The sequence below is a fragment of the Pseudopipra pipra genome, chromosome 1, assembly GCF_036250125.1.
Source record: "Pseudopipra pipra isolate bDixPip1 chromosome 1, bDixPip1.hap1, whole genome shotgun sequence".
NCBI classification, from domain to species: domain Eukaryota; kingdom Metazoa; phylum Chordata; class Aves; order Passeriformes; family Pipridae; genus Pseudopipra; species Pseudopipra pipra.
Genome location: NC_087549.1, coordinates 104,627,219 through 104,643,309, shown reverse-complemented (window position 1 = coordinate 104,643,309; position 16,091 = coordinate 104,627,219). Strand labels below are relative to the sequence as shown.

The window sequence follows — 16,091 nt, the reverse complement described above, 5'->3', positions numbered from 1 at the left end:
GGATTGCTCAGAGTCAGAAATAAGAAGGGAGAAGAGGTAAGTGTATTCTTTGTGCTCCAAGTTTGTTCAAGAGAAATATAACTCAGTCATCCTGCCAAAGGAAAACAAAATGTTTTAGTAATTTCTTGGGGGTTTTGTTGTTTGTTGGTGGTGGTTTTTTGGGGAGGGTTGCTTTTGTTGTTGTTTTTTACAGTGGTCTCCCAGTAAAACAACATTCTGCTTATTTTATTTAAATATATATACATAGATATATATATATGTATATATGTGTATGTGTGTGTGTGTGTGTGTGTGTCTGCGTGTTTCATAGGTGCCTGGGAAGGTAAAGCATGCAGAGCTGTTTTCTGCCTAGTTCTGTACCTTTGGAGGATGCTTCAGAACATGAAGGTCATCCCCCCGGGACCAGATAGTGTTTTATAGCATATGACAAAGCTTTATCACACAGCAAATCTGATGAAACATCATTTGTTGCCAACACTATGGAAACCTGTCTAACCCTCCTATAGATTCCTCTGCACCACGTTATTCTTTCCCAAATTCTGTACTGTCAAGAATATCAACTTTGTGTTGCAAATTCCAGAACTGAGAGACATGGGATCTGCTATTACAAAAACGTTAAGAATGCTATTTTCCTCTGCTAGAAATCGTGTGCTAGTGCTGTGGAACAGCTGATTCCACTTGGCAGTTGGTTTTAATGCATGTGCTAATATGCATAAAATGAGCTGTTAAAAGAGCTACAAAAGGTTAATCAATGAAACCTTTATTCTTGAGAGCATGCAATATAACATCCCACTATTTGAAATCTGAAAAAAGAAAAGAAAGTAATTTTTTGCATTTTAAAAGAATAGATCCTTAAAATGTTGTACATGCATATGTTTCGTGGAAAAGACATAGGAGAAGTCATGCCTTTAAACACGTTTTTCTTTACTAAGTAAATATTCTACAAAGGATATGCGTAGAATTTTTAGTATTTGTCCTCCATGGAACAGTGTCTGAGTAGAAATTGGGTAGTGCTAAAATTATGTATTTTATAGTGGCTGCCTCACGGTAAGAGAATTGAGATTTTTTTCCCCAATCAAACATATAAACTTAATGAGTAAGCTTTTTAAAGACAATATCATCTGCTGTTCAGCTTATAGAAACCAAAGTACTTTGGTTGCTCTGTTTCACCTCAGTGCTCATGTGATGCTGCTTCAGCAACATTTGGAAATGAAAAGAAGCAATGTGCAAAAATGCCTGAAGGGATTCACCATCTTTTACAAGACCAAAGTAAAGGCAGAGCAAGCAACATAGAACTAGAAAATGTTTTTTTCCCCCAAATCTATTTTTTTAGCAAAGAATAACCACTTCTGTCAACCAAGCTGCAAAAAAAAATAGACAGTGCACACGGTGCATGATGCCATTTGAAGGAAGCACTTTGATAGAAACTGCTTTTACTTCTGTCAATGTCAGTAGAAAATGCCAAAGTGCCACGATACACATAACAGTTGTGCATGACTGTGCTAACCAAAAAAAACAGCAAGGGCCAAGCTGACTTACAAGAACTGCATTGCTTGTGTAAAAGATGAAATTCATCCTTTGAGCTAGATGTCATTGATGCAAACCAGGAGGTCAGCAGAAGCACTATGAATTTACAATGGCATGACTGAAAACAGAATCTTTCCTCTAGCACTTAAGTTTTATGCAACATAAAATATGCATGGATGCTTGACAACTCTTCCTTTCATTATATACAAAAGTGACTCTCTCTTCTCTCTAAAATAACACTGTCAAACCAAGAGGGACTGCCAGAAACCTGTCACAGATAATAGTCTATTTTTCCCAGGTTCCTGAATAGCAATGAAAAAGAAGATATTGAGTGTCAGTTCCCAGCACATAAATTTAAGTTCCATGCCTGTAATTAGGACATGTTCCCCCCTCTCCCCCCCAAAATGGCATTTGATATTACAATGATTTTTAATTTTTTTCCTGTAAGTAATTGCCTAGAGATGTTGTGGGACACCTACCCAAGGATTAGTGATAAATAAGATTAAGAATTAAAAATTGCAAAAATCCTGGTAAACTCAAATGACTTGCAAGGACATTTGCACTACACAGATTATTCATGCTTTTACTCAAAGTGCAAATGTAGCAAATGCAGACTTTAAAAGTAAAGAAAATTCTTTTCCTTTGCATTTGGAGAAGATAAAGAGGTGAAAAGAGCACAGGCAGGTTTAATTTACATAGTTGATAGCTTCATACCACAGTGGTTCTGCACACTGTTATGTAGCCCCCTGCCTGAAGATTCTGTACCCTTTTTTTAAAAGCACTATTACATAGTACACATTTATGACCTTTGATCTCCCAGTCTGTCCCTAAACACCTTTTTTAAGTGTACAGAAAATAATTGTCTTATGTTTTAAGCGGAGAATGGGTCTCCAGTATTTTTTCTTCTCCCCTCTTCTAATTTCTTTTAAAACCCTAACAACCATTTTCCTGTCCCAGCAACGTTTTATGCCTATGAAAGTTTTTTCTAAAACAATGAACTTTGAAGTAAAGGAGGATACTTTTCCAAAGCTGCAAACTTTCCCTTCGCTTCTACATCTGTAAGCCACCTTCTAGTCTGCACACTATCTGCCATGGTTTTTTCTTCCGAAACAACACAGGTTGTGTCTCTGCTGTCTTTGCAATCAGGCCTAAGGAATGATTCATGTTCCCCTGGACAGTTCACCCAACACAGCTCACATCTGCAGTGCTCATGGCTGGTCCCTCCATTTCTGTCCCCACCATGCAGCATGTGGAGGTGTCTCTGGAGCAGTAGCCACTATCTGGGGTCTCATCTTATTGTCCCACATGCCCACCCTGTGTAAGCCACGCACAACACTAACTGCTTCATGCCTGTCATGTGATTAGCACTACATGATCACAGTTACAGCAGTCTTGCCACAACAGTTTAGGCTCTGCCCCTGACCCTGCTTGTCCTTCTTTGGGTCTGAGACACATTGTGAATGCTTTGGTTCTAAAAATGGATATCTCTTCATGAAGTGGTGAATAATAAGAAGTTCACCCCATACTCTGTGATATTTGCACTTTTTAAGCCATGACACCCAGACTATGTTGTGTCTACAGAAAGGGGTAGGAGGTGGAGCAGGGGGGAAGGAAAGAGCATGAGAGCCTGTAAGGGGACAGACTCTTGCACAGAAGTACTGGAGGACAAGCCAGTCTGGCAGAGTTAAGATCTGCTTTGTTCATACTGTCTATTGTAATAGACTCCAGACCAGTCTATCCAATGAACTATTCCTGGATTGTGGTGCTGATGGCAGAGAAACTATTGATGCAGTTGAAAGATGATATTAGAAGTGATGCAGCCTGTTTCCAAAGAGGACAGCCATAGCAACAGGACCCTGAGATGAAACAAGGATCTCCAAGGGTCTCCTCAACTCATTCAAATGGTTTTATTATTTGACCAAATACCGATGATCTGTGAAGTTTGTGCACAGCTGGCAAATTATCTGAGTAAATTCTCTTACTGATACATGGCTATATGCACAATGGTACATATACACATGTACAGTGGCTATAACTTATACTATCAATTAAAAAGCGAGTGCATTCTTTTTACTCTCTACTACTCCACTTATTGCCATTTACAGACTATCAAAACTGCCAGACTAAATAGGCAGTAGCAGTATATCTTTAAGTTATGACAAATGATTAATCACACGCTGGGTTATGTTGCAGTCCAAAATTCGAATATCAGCAGAAAAAGAATTGCTAGGATTAAACAGGAAGTGTTGGTCCACAGAGGCTGGGGAAAAAAACACCATCTAAAAGACCAGACAAGATCCATTGCCCTGATCTCCCCCAGCAAGATGTAGAGAGACTTTGTTTGATGCTATCAGATATCCCATTGTTTTCTCCCTCCCTGTGTAAATCCTTCTTTTGGGTAAAGCTGATCACCCTTCCCCAGTGTAACCCTGCTTACTGGAAATATCAAACCTTTTTCCCCAAATTGTAAATACTGTATCTGAGAAACGTAAAATCATTTTTCCCCTTATATCACCCCTGTTACTGAAAATGCTAATAGACTGTGGAAACCCCTGTTTGGAATACCTCCGCCTCCTCATTAGCATGTAATGAGGAGACCCTTAAGTAGCACTCATGTGTTCAATAAATCATTCCAGGTTTTGCCTCTATATCTGGGATCATGTTAACTTTGTTGGACCATTACAGGGTTAGATGTGCTATGTCAACTACTTCTCTCTGAAATAGAAGCAAAACCAGACTTCAAATAGATTTCCTACATTTTCTCACTAGTTTGAAGGAAAAATAAATCTGCTACATGGTGAATTAAAAAGCTAGCACAGCACGAAGTCCAATCGAATTTCTCAAGTAGTACTAACATCTACATAAAAGTTTATAGAAACCACCTGTCAGAGACTGAAACGGTTAATGATTTATGCATTCTGGGAGACTTCTACAGGCTTTTGACTTTCTGGTGGGCAACTGGGCCCATCCCCCCCCTCCTTCAGTGCAGAAGATGTCAAGCCCCGAAAAGGCGGGAAGAGCTGAGTTTGCCACGCCCTCCTCGTGGACTCCGCGCCAAAAATGGGGGACGCCAACCTATGGGGATGGCTCCCTGCCCTGGGGGAGGTGCTAAGTATATGGATTTTGACTGGTGACTTTGGGGGTTTGGCGGAGTTTTTGCTTTTCCTTCTCCCCCCACTGCCTGCGGATCAAGACATCGCTGGATCCAGTGGGCGGTGATTATCTCATCTTCTTTTTTTTTCTTGCTCTCCCTTACTCTTACCCTGTCTTTCTCTCCCCTATGTATTTTCCTCCTCCCCAGAAAGGTTACAGCACCCAAAAATGTTATCTTACCTACTGATTCAAAATTGTTAAAATAAATCTTATCCATATATGTTTTCATACACCGATTATTTAGTGTTGTTTCGCTTTAATCCACTCCAAAGGAATTTTTGATGAAACCTGGGTTACCCCCTCCCCCTTCTTTTCCTGGGGCGGGTCGTAACACCACCACATCCTGTCACTAACTGCAAATCAGGTTTTCACAAAATTAGTAAGTTTAAGCCAATGGTTCTGGAAGGCACTCATGCCATTGCTGAAAGAACTGGCTGACATTATGGTGCAGCTGCCACCTGTTGCAATCTATGACAAGCCTTGTTCTGCATAGGTGTGTGAATCCTGGAAAAAGGCTTTCTCAAAAAAACACCTTTATGGGAGAGGAGGCAGAGGTGGCAAACTACTATACTGGGGAAAAGAATGTAACATTTCTCATATTCAGTCTTTCGGATATTAGAAAACATTCCTTTAATTTCCTTTATATTATATGAATACTCAGGGTTGTCCTGGGGATACTGCTGTCAGGTTGTGCATAAACACAACAAATATAACTATGGCTCCTGCCTCTATCATATCCTTTTTTTAGTTCTTTATAACTAATCTAAAAAGAAAGTAATAATGGGAAAAAACCAAATTCATGTCAATCAGAACATGCAAGACCTGGAAGAGTTAAAAATGCAAACAAAAGTGTATTTTGCAATGTCCTTTCCAACATCACCATCTTTCTGATCCAAGAGGCAGTGCTTGTTTTAACTAAACATCCTTGGCTTGCTAAACCAAGTGTTAAAGACATGTCTCTTCATGCTCTCTGGTGTTCCACAAAAACATGCAGATAGAATCCACTGAAGTAAAAATCTATGTTCTTACTAAAATAACTTCAAAATACTAGGCACCTCTGTAGCATTCAGTGCTAAGGGGCTTATCTTTCATTCATCAGTCAAAATCAAAATTTTCACACTTGACTAGAACCAGACTAGCAATAACTGATGTGGTAGCAGTAGGAAAAGGCAACATAGAAAGTAACTAAAATGATTCCACTTCCTGTAAACCATAGTGAATTAAAAAAAAAAAAAAAATTAGAAGGGCAAGTTTCCGACTAGTATCGTCCAGATCCTCTCACATAAATTACACTCATTTGAGCAGCAAGTTAAAATTATCATTTAACTAATAATTTTCCAGTTGTTTTTGTTTTTTTTTTTCCCTGAAGAAAATTCAATGCTTAAACAGTAGTTGTAAGAAAACTTATTTCATCTTCAGCTGCTAATAAAGAGAGTGACTAGCAAAGGTTCTCTCTAACTCTGTTCTACAGCCCAGAGGAAATGAGGTCAAAACACATAAACTGAACTTCAGTCTCCTGGATAAATTTAGGAAACTTGTCCCCTACTTTCTTGATTCTGGGGTTCCTCCATGTTTGCAAGGAGTCAGTACAACCAACAAACAGCTAAATTACTCTCAGGGACATATCTAAAAATGGTACATCTGTGTTTTAGAATGCATAGTTTGTGCTTGGTAGGCAACTCTCCAGCAAAAATCAGTGACTGATGAAGTGGAATCACAAAAACCTGAACGAAACTCATGAGTTTTCTTAGGCAAAATAGAGTCTGCAATCAAGAACTCTATTTCTTGCTCTGATTGGTTTGAGTCTACTGTACCAGGATGCTAAACCAGACTACAAGAAAAATGTGCTGTAAAAATTATAATAACTACTATAAGCATACCTGTGTCTCAGTTCTGTGGAATTCAAAAACGCAAATACTTATTCATGCAGTTGCATTCACTGCTTAAGATCAATAGCCAAAAATAAACATACAGAGAGAAACAGAGAGACATAACTGGCTGTGAAGAATTTAATTTTCTAACATTCAGACTCTTCTGATGTTAAGTCATCATGTGCCTTTCATGGACAGAATTTCTGTCTCTCATCTCGATCATGCTGACAAGTGCCTCGCGGGTATCTGCCTCTATTTACTAACAGTCAGTGTATAACCCAGTATCAGGAATATGAGAAAGACCTGGTGGGAAATGTTATCTTCCCACCAGAAGTGCACTTTTGCTCTGTGTATACACATTCCCTATTTAAGCCTTCATTTAGCAACTCAGGCAAAAATACTTCTCGATCCCCACATAAAGTGCCCCTGGGAATTGTCACTGGAAGAGTACCACTTTAGATCTGTCATAGAGAGACATTTTATTGCCTGAAGGATGCTATCTTAACCCAAGGTCTAAAATATAAATGAACTGCAATTCAGATGACTTGAGATCTAGCAGAAAGACAGAAGGGTGGAAAGCTTCCCAGAGATTCCACAGGGAGAAGTCTGATTTATTTAATACAGATAAATATGACAAAAAGATGTTCATATCCCAAGTTCTAATAAGTTTATGCTTGACAGGAGGAACTGAAGGCAGTCTTGAGTAGCAGCTAATACAAGATGTTAACTAATAGAGTTGGAACAGGAAAAAAAGGAGCTGCAAGCAGATAAATTCGAGTTAAAGGCAGGAGATTTTTGACATTGAAAATTTTTCTGTTAGGATTTTATGGTCCAAGGGAGATTATGTCCTTTTTCAATGACTTATCATTTGTATTGTGTGGTAAAATCCAAGGGAGCTTCTTAGATCCTCTAGTATTTAAGTTGAGCAGAGAATGTTTAAATATGAAAGGTCAAAGCTGGCTATGAAAAGACAAGTGAGAAAGTAAACAAAGCATAAATCAAAATTATTTTCGAATCTGCCACCATGGAAACTTCACCTTTTCTCCAGAGGCAGAGAAGTTCTATTCTATATTCAAACAGGAATTTGGAGGTTGCTTTAAAAAAAAAAACATTGTAAAGCAATTAGATGATTCCTCATGAGTACTTTTTTGAATGTTACTATTGTTTCTTTGAGCAAAGCAATACTCTATGTGTTTGTTAATGAGTTACCAATTTTTTCCCATGTTGAAAGCCTCAGAAAAGTTTGGTTTCATTAGGAAGGTATTTGGGTTAAGTTGCTGAAGCAGGTAGATAAAACTAAGTGGAAGAAAAGGAGGCGATTGGGACACAGGCTGTGGCTTAACCCTGCTCTGAACAGCATTTGCATGTGGCTTTGGGAAAAGTTTCATAAAAGTTTTTATAGCTAAGAGGGATTTAGGAGTATGACATTTTACAGTTACTGGTTTTTCTGTGCTCATGAAAGAAGACACTAGCTTGTTAAAGCTTATAAATAAATACAACTTCAATAGCAACTTATTCTTGCAAGATCACAAATATTAAGTAGGTTCTTAGGGTAAACAGGTAGTTTATATTAAACTAAATTACTTTTAAACTGTAGCAGAATATCACAATCCTTTAGTATGCAAAACTATATTGGAAATATTCTTCTAAAAAGTCCTAAAAGCAAGAACACTTCTTTCTTCCATCTTCTAAGCCTGGTATTGTTTTCATCAATCCCTTGGGTAAATCCAACAAGTTCTAGGGAGTTTGTGTGAATCTCAAGGTGACAAAAGCAGAATTTAGTCAAAACCATATGGAGCAGTAAAGATAAATCTCTTGACAGTTTTCTGAGATTCTCTCCTATTATTAATCCCTATTCTGGGTCATATACAATTGTGAAGATATTAATCACAGTTTACTCTGCAGAGAAAAAGTCAATAACATGTTTAACTCTTGATTTATACACAAGCTTTAAGTATTTCACCTGTGTAATTCTGCACAGTCAGTAGCTTATTTTTCTAATTAAAACTTTATTTCGGGTCTCAGCAGACCTGATTTTCCCCTTACTAACAGCAAGTTTATTAACATAACTCTCATCAATCAAATGGCAGTAGTGTCTTAATGAGAGTGATGTAGGAAAAAATAAAATCAAAGTCATTGACTTTGTAAAACAGTTTTGCCAGTCTGTTCACAGGTAAACAGTGCTTATTGAATGCTTAACAGAATGCTGGGCAGGGCAGGGTAGGGAAGGAATTTTTTACTGTTTAGAGACCTGTTTTGAAGGTCCAATTGGCAAGACCATGAAAAAAAAGGAAATAATTTGCTCAGTAAGCAAAATCAGACAGTAATTCTAACTACAAGGACTAATCTCTTTTGTCCCTTTCATATATACTACAAACTGAAGGCTCAACTGCACATTAATATAAAATATTCTGTTTCACTCAGATTTTGGTATGGACATCAGAGTGTACATCTTACTGATGTAAAAAATTTATTACTGTTTTCTACCTTCTCTTTATTGTCTCTACCATTCACCTGTCTGAAGTCCAGGACAGGGCATGGACTAGTTGTTTGATCACTGTTAAGCAAATTACAGAAAGGTCAAGTAAAATCTGAGATTCTGGTTTGCCAGTTCAGCACAAGTCTGTTGTTTTTCATTTGTAACACAGAATTCAGACATATTAGACTATAAGATATGTATTCATCCCTGATTTGTTTCAGCACATATAAAATGAATATTAAATTTTCATAATATGGATAGATTTAACTGCTTTAATCAAATGCATAGAACTGAGGTTGTGGTTTGAAAGTAACTGAAGGCACAAACAGAGCACAAGTTAAACAGTATCTAGTATCTTTAAAGAAGAAAATAAAATGGATGTTGGAAAAAAAAAAGAAGTGATCTATAGAAAGTTATCTAGACATTGCTAATGCTAACATCAACTACCTGTGGCATTTTAAAAGCAGCAACAATAGAATAAGAGAGGGAACTAAGGCATGACAGACAGGAATATCTCATACTTAGGCTAAAGATAATTTTGACCTCCAAACAATAAGTGCAGAAGCTTCAGATACACAAAACCATTTTCATAATTTTAACAATAAAATTTTTATATTACATAGTCCAAGAATAAAGTACTGAGATGACTTATCCTGTCAATAAAGATGAAGAAGATTGATCAGGAAACAGAATTTAATGAAAAATTGAATACAGTGAAATCTTCAGCAGGCAGGATGTGCAGTTAAATAAATGAAAGAACAATTAAGTGTCTATTGGAAGACCAAAGGAGAACATTCAATAGGACATAAGCACTCTTGCTGTGATCTGCTAGCACTGTGAAAAAATGATCCCTGACAAATACAGAACAGACAGCAGGGAAGGATCTATGGGAGACAAAGAAAACTGCTAAGAACAGACTATCTGATGGCAGCTCTCAATTTCTCTGATTTTAAATGCAAAGCAATGTCTGCTTCATGATTCCAGTGAATCACTTACAATTGATCCAAATGTTTTTCCACAGCATTCTATGTAACTTCTCTTAATCACTGTATTTACACAGAAGTAAAACTTTCATTCATGCTATTTGATCACCTTAGAGTTTTGTATCCCTCCATTCACTGTATAAAACAGAATAAGTGGAAGTTATTGGCATAAAAAATGAAGTACAAACCTATTTCTGGTTTCTCAGATTAGTAGTAGCTCACAGCCTTCTTAACAGTTAATAGATTCTGCTTGCTGATTATTTGATGTTCTTGCCTCTAAACCTTACCGCTGTCTACAAAACTTTTTACAATGTCCTATAGACTATTCACCTTGCTGATTCTATTGCTAAGTAGTAAACACAGGTCCATGTACTACTGTGGAGGCTAGAAGTGCAGTTGCTTTAACTTTGCTTTCTATGCATTATTTTTTACTTCTGTAAAGTGTCATCAAATATATAAATTTGCAGCTGCCTTTCTCTCCTTAAACAAAATATTAAAATGAATTAGATATGAAAGTTCTGTCAAGTCAACAAGAAAATCTTTTTCATCTACTGTCTGATCCCTCTTAGTCATCAAGAAGCACTTCATAAAGTAGTTTAGTAAGGAGGTTTACCATGCCCAGTTACCAATGAGAAAGGTGGGAATTTAACTATATGTGACAAATGGGAAGGCTAGGCTCTCCTGTTTATATGAACTCTGCTCATGCTAAGTTAGAGCTCCCTGAGTCAGTGTATGCAGCTTTAAGGTATTTAAGGAGAACTACGAAAAATAAAAACAGGCAAACTAGAACTCTGTTCCATATCAGCATCTTTACTGCAGAGATGTGCAGGAACGAACTCTGCCACCTGCACATCAGCTTACAGTTCTCTCATAATTCCTGCCAGCCAGTTCAACTACTGTTTCTATAGCCAGCACTAGACTGCCCAGAATGAAGTACTGATGTCCCCATGTTAATGTGGAAAGCTGACACTAAAAGCTACTTAGCTAGTTAGTAAATTATGAGAGGTGCACAGAATAAGGACTAAGAGAGACTTTAACTTCCTGCTGGGAAAATGTGATATTACAAGTGGCAGGTGTAAGTACAGCAAAGCTATTAAACAGAAAACACATTTGCATATAGGATGCTGTTTTAATTAGTCTAGTTCTCTGTGATAACCAGGCTTCATTCCTTCTAGTAGACAGAAGTCTATTCATACTCTATAGAATTATTCATACTCTACATATGCGATAACATAGAAGGCTGCATATTTGACTATGTAAAATCCTGCTTTGTCAGCTTTTTAAAATAATCAATTAAAAAAGTGTGCATCTTGTATCTATAGGACCAGAGTGGTCAAAGGTCTTTGTGTCAAAGGCAGACCATTTTGACTTCTAGTAAGCTCAGTAGTTTTATATGATGCATCTGTTAATTCCCTGCATAAGAGAACAAGAAGGTTGCTGTGATATCTGCTGTACAACAGCAGAGATCCTTCTCCAGCCTTCCCTGGCAGATGCCGTATCTTGCTTTCCTATGTTCAGACACACAATTCATTTCACAGGCACTGAAACGCCTGTTGCAACACAATTAACAACAAAGTATTAAACTAAATCAACATTTTCCCAGGATAACTATGCAAATCTAAAAAGTCCATACAAATATTTATAGTAAAAATGGATAATTTTTCTTTTAATGAGAGTTTCTTAATTATTGGGAAGTAATAGAAGCAGCCTAATTTTTAGGCTACTCAAAAAATTGAGTACACTCCTCTTTTGAAACAAAATATTTTTGCAGAGAAAACTCCAAGACAGGTGGAAGAAAGCAAAAAGAAGCAACACTGCCTTATACATAATGGGTGATATATTTTCTAGGCTTCTTGACAGAATAAGAATATTTATATCTTCTTTTTTAATCTAACAACTGTTTCATATTCTTATATCTCTTACTCAGTGAAACGTACAATAAAGGATTTAATGCAGTTGCAATATAAATTTTAAATTTTGTAAAATGATTGTTTTAAGTTTTAGGTACATGATGCTTTTGAACAACACCAACAAAAATTATACCAAACTTAAAAAAAAAACCCCTCACACTTACCTGACGAGATGTCTATCCGGTTCTTCTTCACTTGGGTGACATTGATGTGGACACTGACTTTGCCTTCGTTTATATCAATTTCAACATTTCCCAGGTCATCCGCAAAGTTGCTGAAGACAAGAAGTCCATTTGGATTCCAGGTTCGGAAAAGGAAGCTGACCGAAAACAGATCCTGGCTTGGACGACCAGGAACCTCAAGGTAACTGGTGGCATTGAAAAAGACAGGCACTGTATGTGGCTCCACACAAGAAAAACTTAAATTTCCCTAAATAAAACACAAAGAAAAAAGCAAAAATATAAGCAAAATTGTAAGATTCCACTAAATTCATAGTACCTTAGAAAAGTATTCCAGATTTTTTCAGCCTAGAGACTACTATAATCAATGCATATTGCACATAAAGATGTGTAATTAATGTTATTGTTATTGTTACTATTATAATGTTGTTGCTGATTTTCTGTTTTTTCTAGCAGTGGCCCTATTATATTTTGTACTGTACATATGCAAAATAAAAGGTAGACTTTGGCCTGAAGAGTTGTAATCTAAGACTGGAATGAAAACTTTAACGTTTCCACTTCAAAGACAAATAAATGAATCACAGATAAACTTGGGTTGTCCATGGTCATCATAGAAACTTATAACAGAACAGCAATTATAAAAATAAGTCCAGCTTTCCAAATACCCTTACATCATGTGTCAATACAATACATGAGGTTGGGAAAGAAGGGTATATAATACCTCATGAAGAGCCAACCCCTCTGTTATGTTTTCTGCTGGATAATACTACATAAGCTAATACTTCATTTCATGAAGCAGAAGGATTTGGAGTAGCTGATCATGAACAATGCCTAATATTTGTAGTCAGTAAATAATTTTCTTTATAAAAGAAACTACAGTGCAGTTTTCATAGTGTAAAATTTTACTCCTTGGAAAATTGGCAAAAATCCAGTCAACTTTATTGATTTATAAGGCTTTAAAATGTATCTGTAAACAAGACTAGAATTAGGGATGCAAATTTTTCATTCTGCTTCTCATGTCATTTCTCACAAAAGACCACAATGGTTGGATGTATTACTATTCCTTTTCCTTAGAAATCGTAAATAGTTTGTAGAAATCTATGTCCAGAATTAATTTTAAATGCATTAATGCAATATAAAAGGAAAACTTCCTCTGCTGAAGAATTCCTAGTCTATGTGACAAATTGGTTCCTGTCCTGTGGTTAGGTTTTCTCCTGCCCTGTTGCAGGTGAATATCATGTGGCAATTTTAGTTCTATTTGGGAAGGAAGAATTATATCTGATGCAGTATGGAAATTATTACTATGATCAAGATAGCAATTCCTTTGATATTTATTTGTATATTGAGAAAAATATTAAGGTTCGAACAACATTTTCAGAGGTACATAGATGTTTAGAGATAAGACCCACTTGAGCAGGGTTCAGAATCCCAACAGGAGTCACTCAACATCTTCATTGCATAGCTATTTTTAAATGCTATGTTACTGACTTCCTGATATAGGCTTTTATGTCACATTTTATACTGTATTCATAGTGTATAAATGCATCTGAGGGAAGGCAGACAATTTGGAAGCTAGGTAGGAACTTTGTGTTTGAAAATGTGTGGGAGAAAAGACCTAGGTAAATCTTTTTAAGAAGTAAATATTTTCAATTGGAGGCGGGCTAGATGATGTCAATATGCAAGCTTAAGCACTCATTTGATGATGTCCAAACCCATCATTTTTTAAAAGAACATCACATCAGAAAACAATTGATCTGTGTCATAACAAGATATAACCCATATGGCTGATTCAGCTTCTTATACAGAATTCTCATGTAAAAAAAAAATAATTAAAAATAATATTTTTTTCTTGAGCACTCAGATAGATGCTTTGATTATTCTGCATAACAGACTCTATTTCCTACAGAACCTCAGAAGTTATACAGAAATTATAGTCTACCTATAAAGGCCAGTAGAATTAGTAGTAACTATACTATCAGGTTGGCAGCTTCCATGATCAATTAAGGAACACTAATGTTTCCAGTAATCTGAAACTAGAGATTTCTTTAAATTGATTTCTTTGATATGTTCTTCATGACAGAACCTCATGTTCTTTTAATGCACCCAAGTTCCATGAATAGAAAAAAAAATATCCAAGGAATTAGGAAAATAATTAGCTAAAACAACGAAAAAACCTTTCAAATAACTGTGTGATGAGAGAAGTTGCAAGTACTTTATGAGTAAAGGCAAAAAACCTTCCTTGCTAAGCTGCTTGGCTATTCTGGGTATTTTTTGTGGTTTTGATTCGCTTTCTGATTAGGTTTTTTTGTTTGTTTGTTTTTGTTTAGTTGGTTTTTGTTTGGTTGTTTTTTTTGTTTTGCTTTTGGGGGGGTTGTTTGGTTGGTTTTTTTTTTGCTTTTTTTTTGTGTTTCTTTTTGGGGGGGTGGGGAGATGTTATTTAAAAGTTGCCTGGAGATTTTAATTTTACATTTTCAGCCAACTAAGCATTAACTCAAAATAGTTAACTTGCTCATGGTGAATAGTTTCAATCTGAACATTTCAAAGTGTGCTACAGAATACATTTGGTTAAACCACAAACTTAACTTACATTAAAAAAAAGGTGGAGACTGTCTGTAACCCTTGGTTATCATTCTCAGTGTAATGTCACCCTCAATTAGAAACAACTTCTGTTACATAGTTAAGGCAGTGCTGTGTAGACTGAGAAGGCAACAGCATTTTTTAAGAGATGGCATCTCATGGTTCAGTCACAGATACCAATTAAGAGGTGCTCAGAGAGCATTCTGTTAGACATTTTGAGTTTCTTTTGCTGCCTTGTTACCGAGAGGAACTAACAATGTCCTTGTTACAAGAAGGCTTTTATACCCAATTGATACTCTCCTGTCATGCTGATGTTTTGGATACTTGCATGTATAACACCTATTAATGTTAATGGCACTGAATGGATTCAAATCCTTTGTCACATCAGCGAATGCATTTCCCATGGACAGCCTAGCTGCATAAAAAGTTTCTTGAAGAAGTAACACATGATTCTAATTTCTTTGATAGTTAGCATTTTCCCTACTGAGCTATTCAGATTAATATGAACTGGATTATTGATTCCTTCTATGATTGGAGTTCACGAGATGACTCCTCTTTTAAGTACAGTCCATCTTATATAGATTGCTCACTAGTTCTAGGTTAAGAGTTCAAATTAATCTGCAGCTTGTCTCTATAATAGCCTCCCCATTTTTCAAAGAGAATGAGATCCTCTTCTGTAGATTCAGAGTGACTTGCTGAATAGTTCCCTGGACAATGACATCTGGAAGTCAAATATATACTGTGCATTAATATTGAAACTGTTGGTCTTATCAGAGAACTTTTCAAAATACATTGATAGGGAAAAGGTAAAAATAACTGATTTTGTGTAGTTTGAGCCTTGTATCATAATCTTTAATCTGTACGGCAAATTAGATTCATGTTTACTTCTTATAAATCAATTTTGCTTATCCAAATTCAAATATTATCCCTTGCGTAAATACTACTGCGTCTTAAAACTTTTCCCAATTAATAAACCTACTGGCCGAATAGGCAGTTCCCAAAAGAAAAGCAATGAGTTTATTAAGACTATGCTGCCTGCTAAATCAGGATGGTTCATAAAGTACAGACAATGTGCTGTATGCTAATGTTTTTTGTGTTATTTCTGTATTTTTCTTAAAATAGTTTATTACATATTTTTGAGCTTAACACGATGTTTTGTTAATATAAATAATTTAAATAAAACACTCAGCTTAAATTTGCATATGATTCCACTCAATAGTACATGGCATAGGAGAGGCAGAATTGGGTGAAGCATAGACCTACTGAATGTAAGGATGGAGAATAGCAAATATGATTCTCCTCTGCATTTTTCAGTTACAGGCTTTAAAACCGAAGAGACTGTTCTGTGGAAACTAAATACAATTAGCACTCACATTGTTTGCCCTTCATATACCTCTAGGTAGGAAAATCTG

General features: G+C 36.3%; 1 protein-coding gene across 1 annotated transcript in view; it reads right to left on the bottom strand.

The window, feature by feature from the left end:
• CNTNAP2 (contactin associated protein 2) overlaps positions 1-16,091 on the bottom strand; it is a 1,027,914-nt gene that overhangs the window by 523,862 nt on the left and 487,961 nt on the right. Inside the window, exon 8 of the mRNA XM_064668935.1 lies at positions 12,088-12,352. Within this exon, the coding sequence (XP_064525005.1) occupies positions 12,088-12,352 (265 nt within the window). The remainder of the gene's footprint in view (positions 1-12,087; positions 12,353-16,091) is intronic.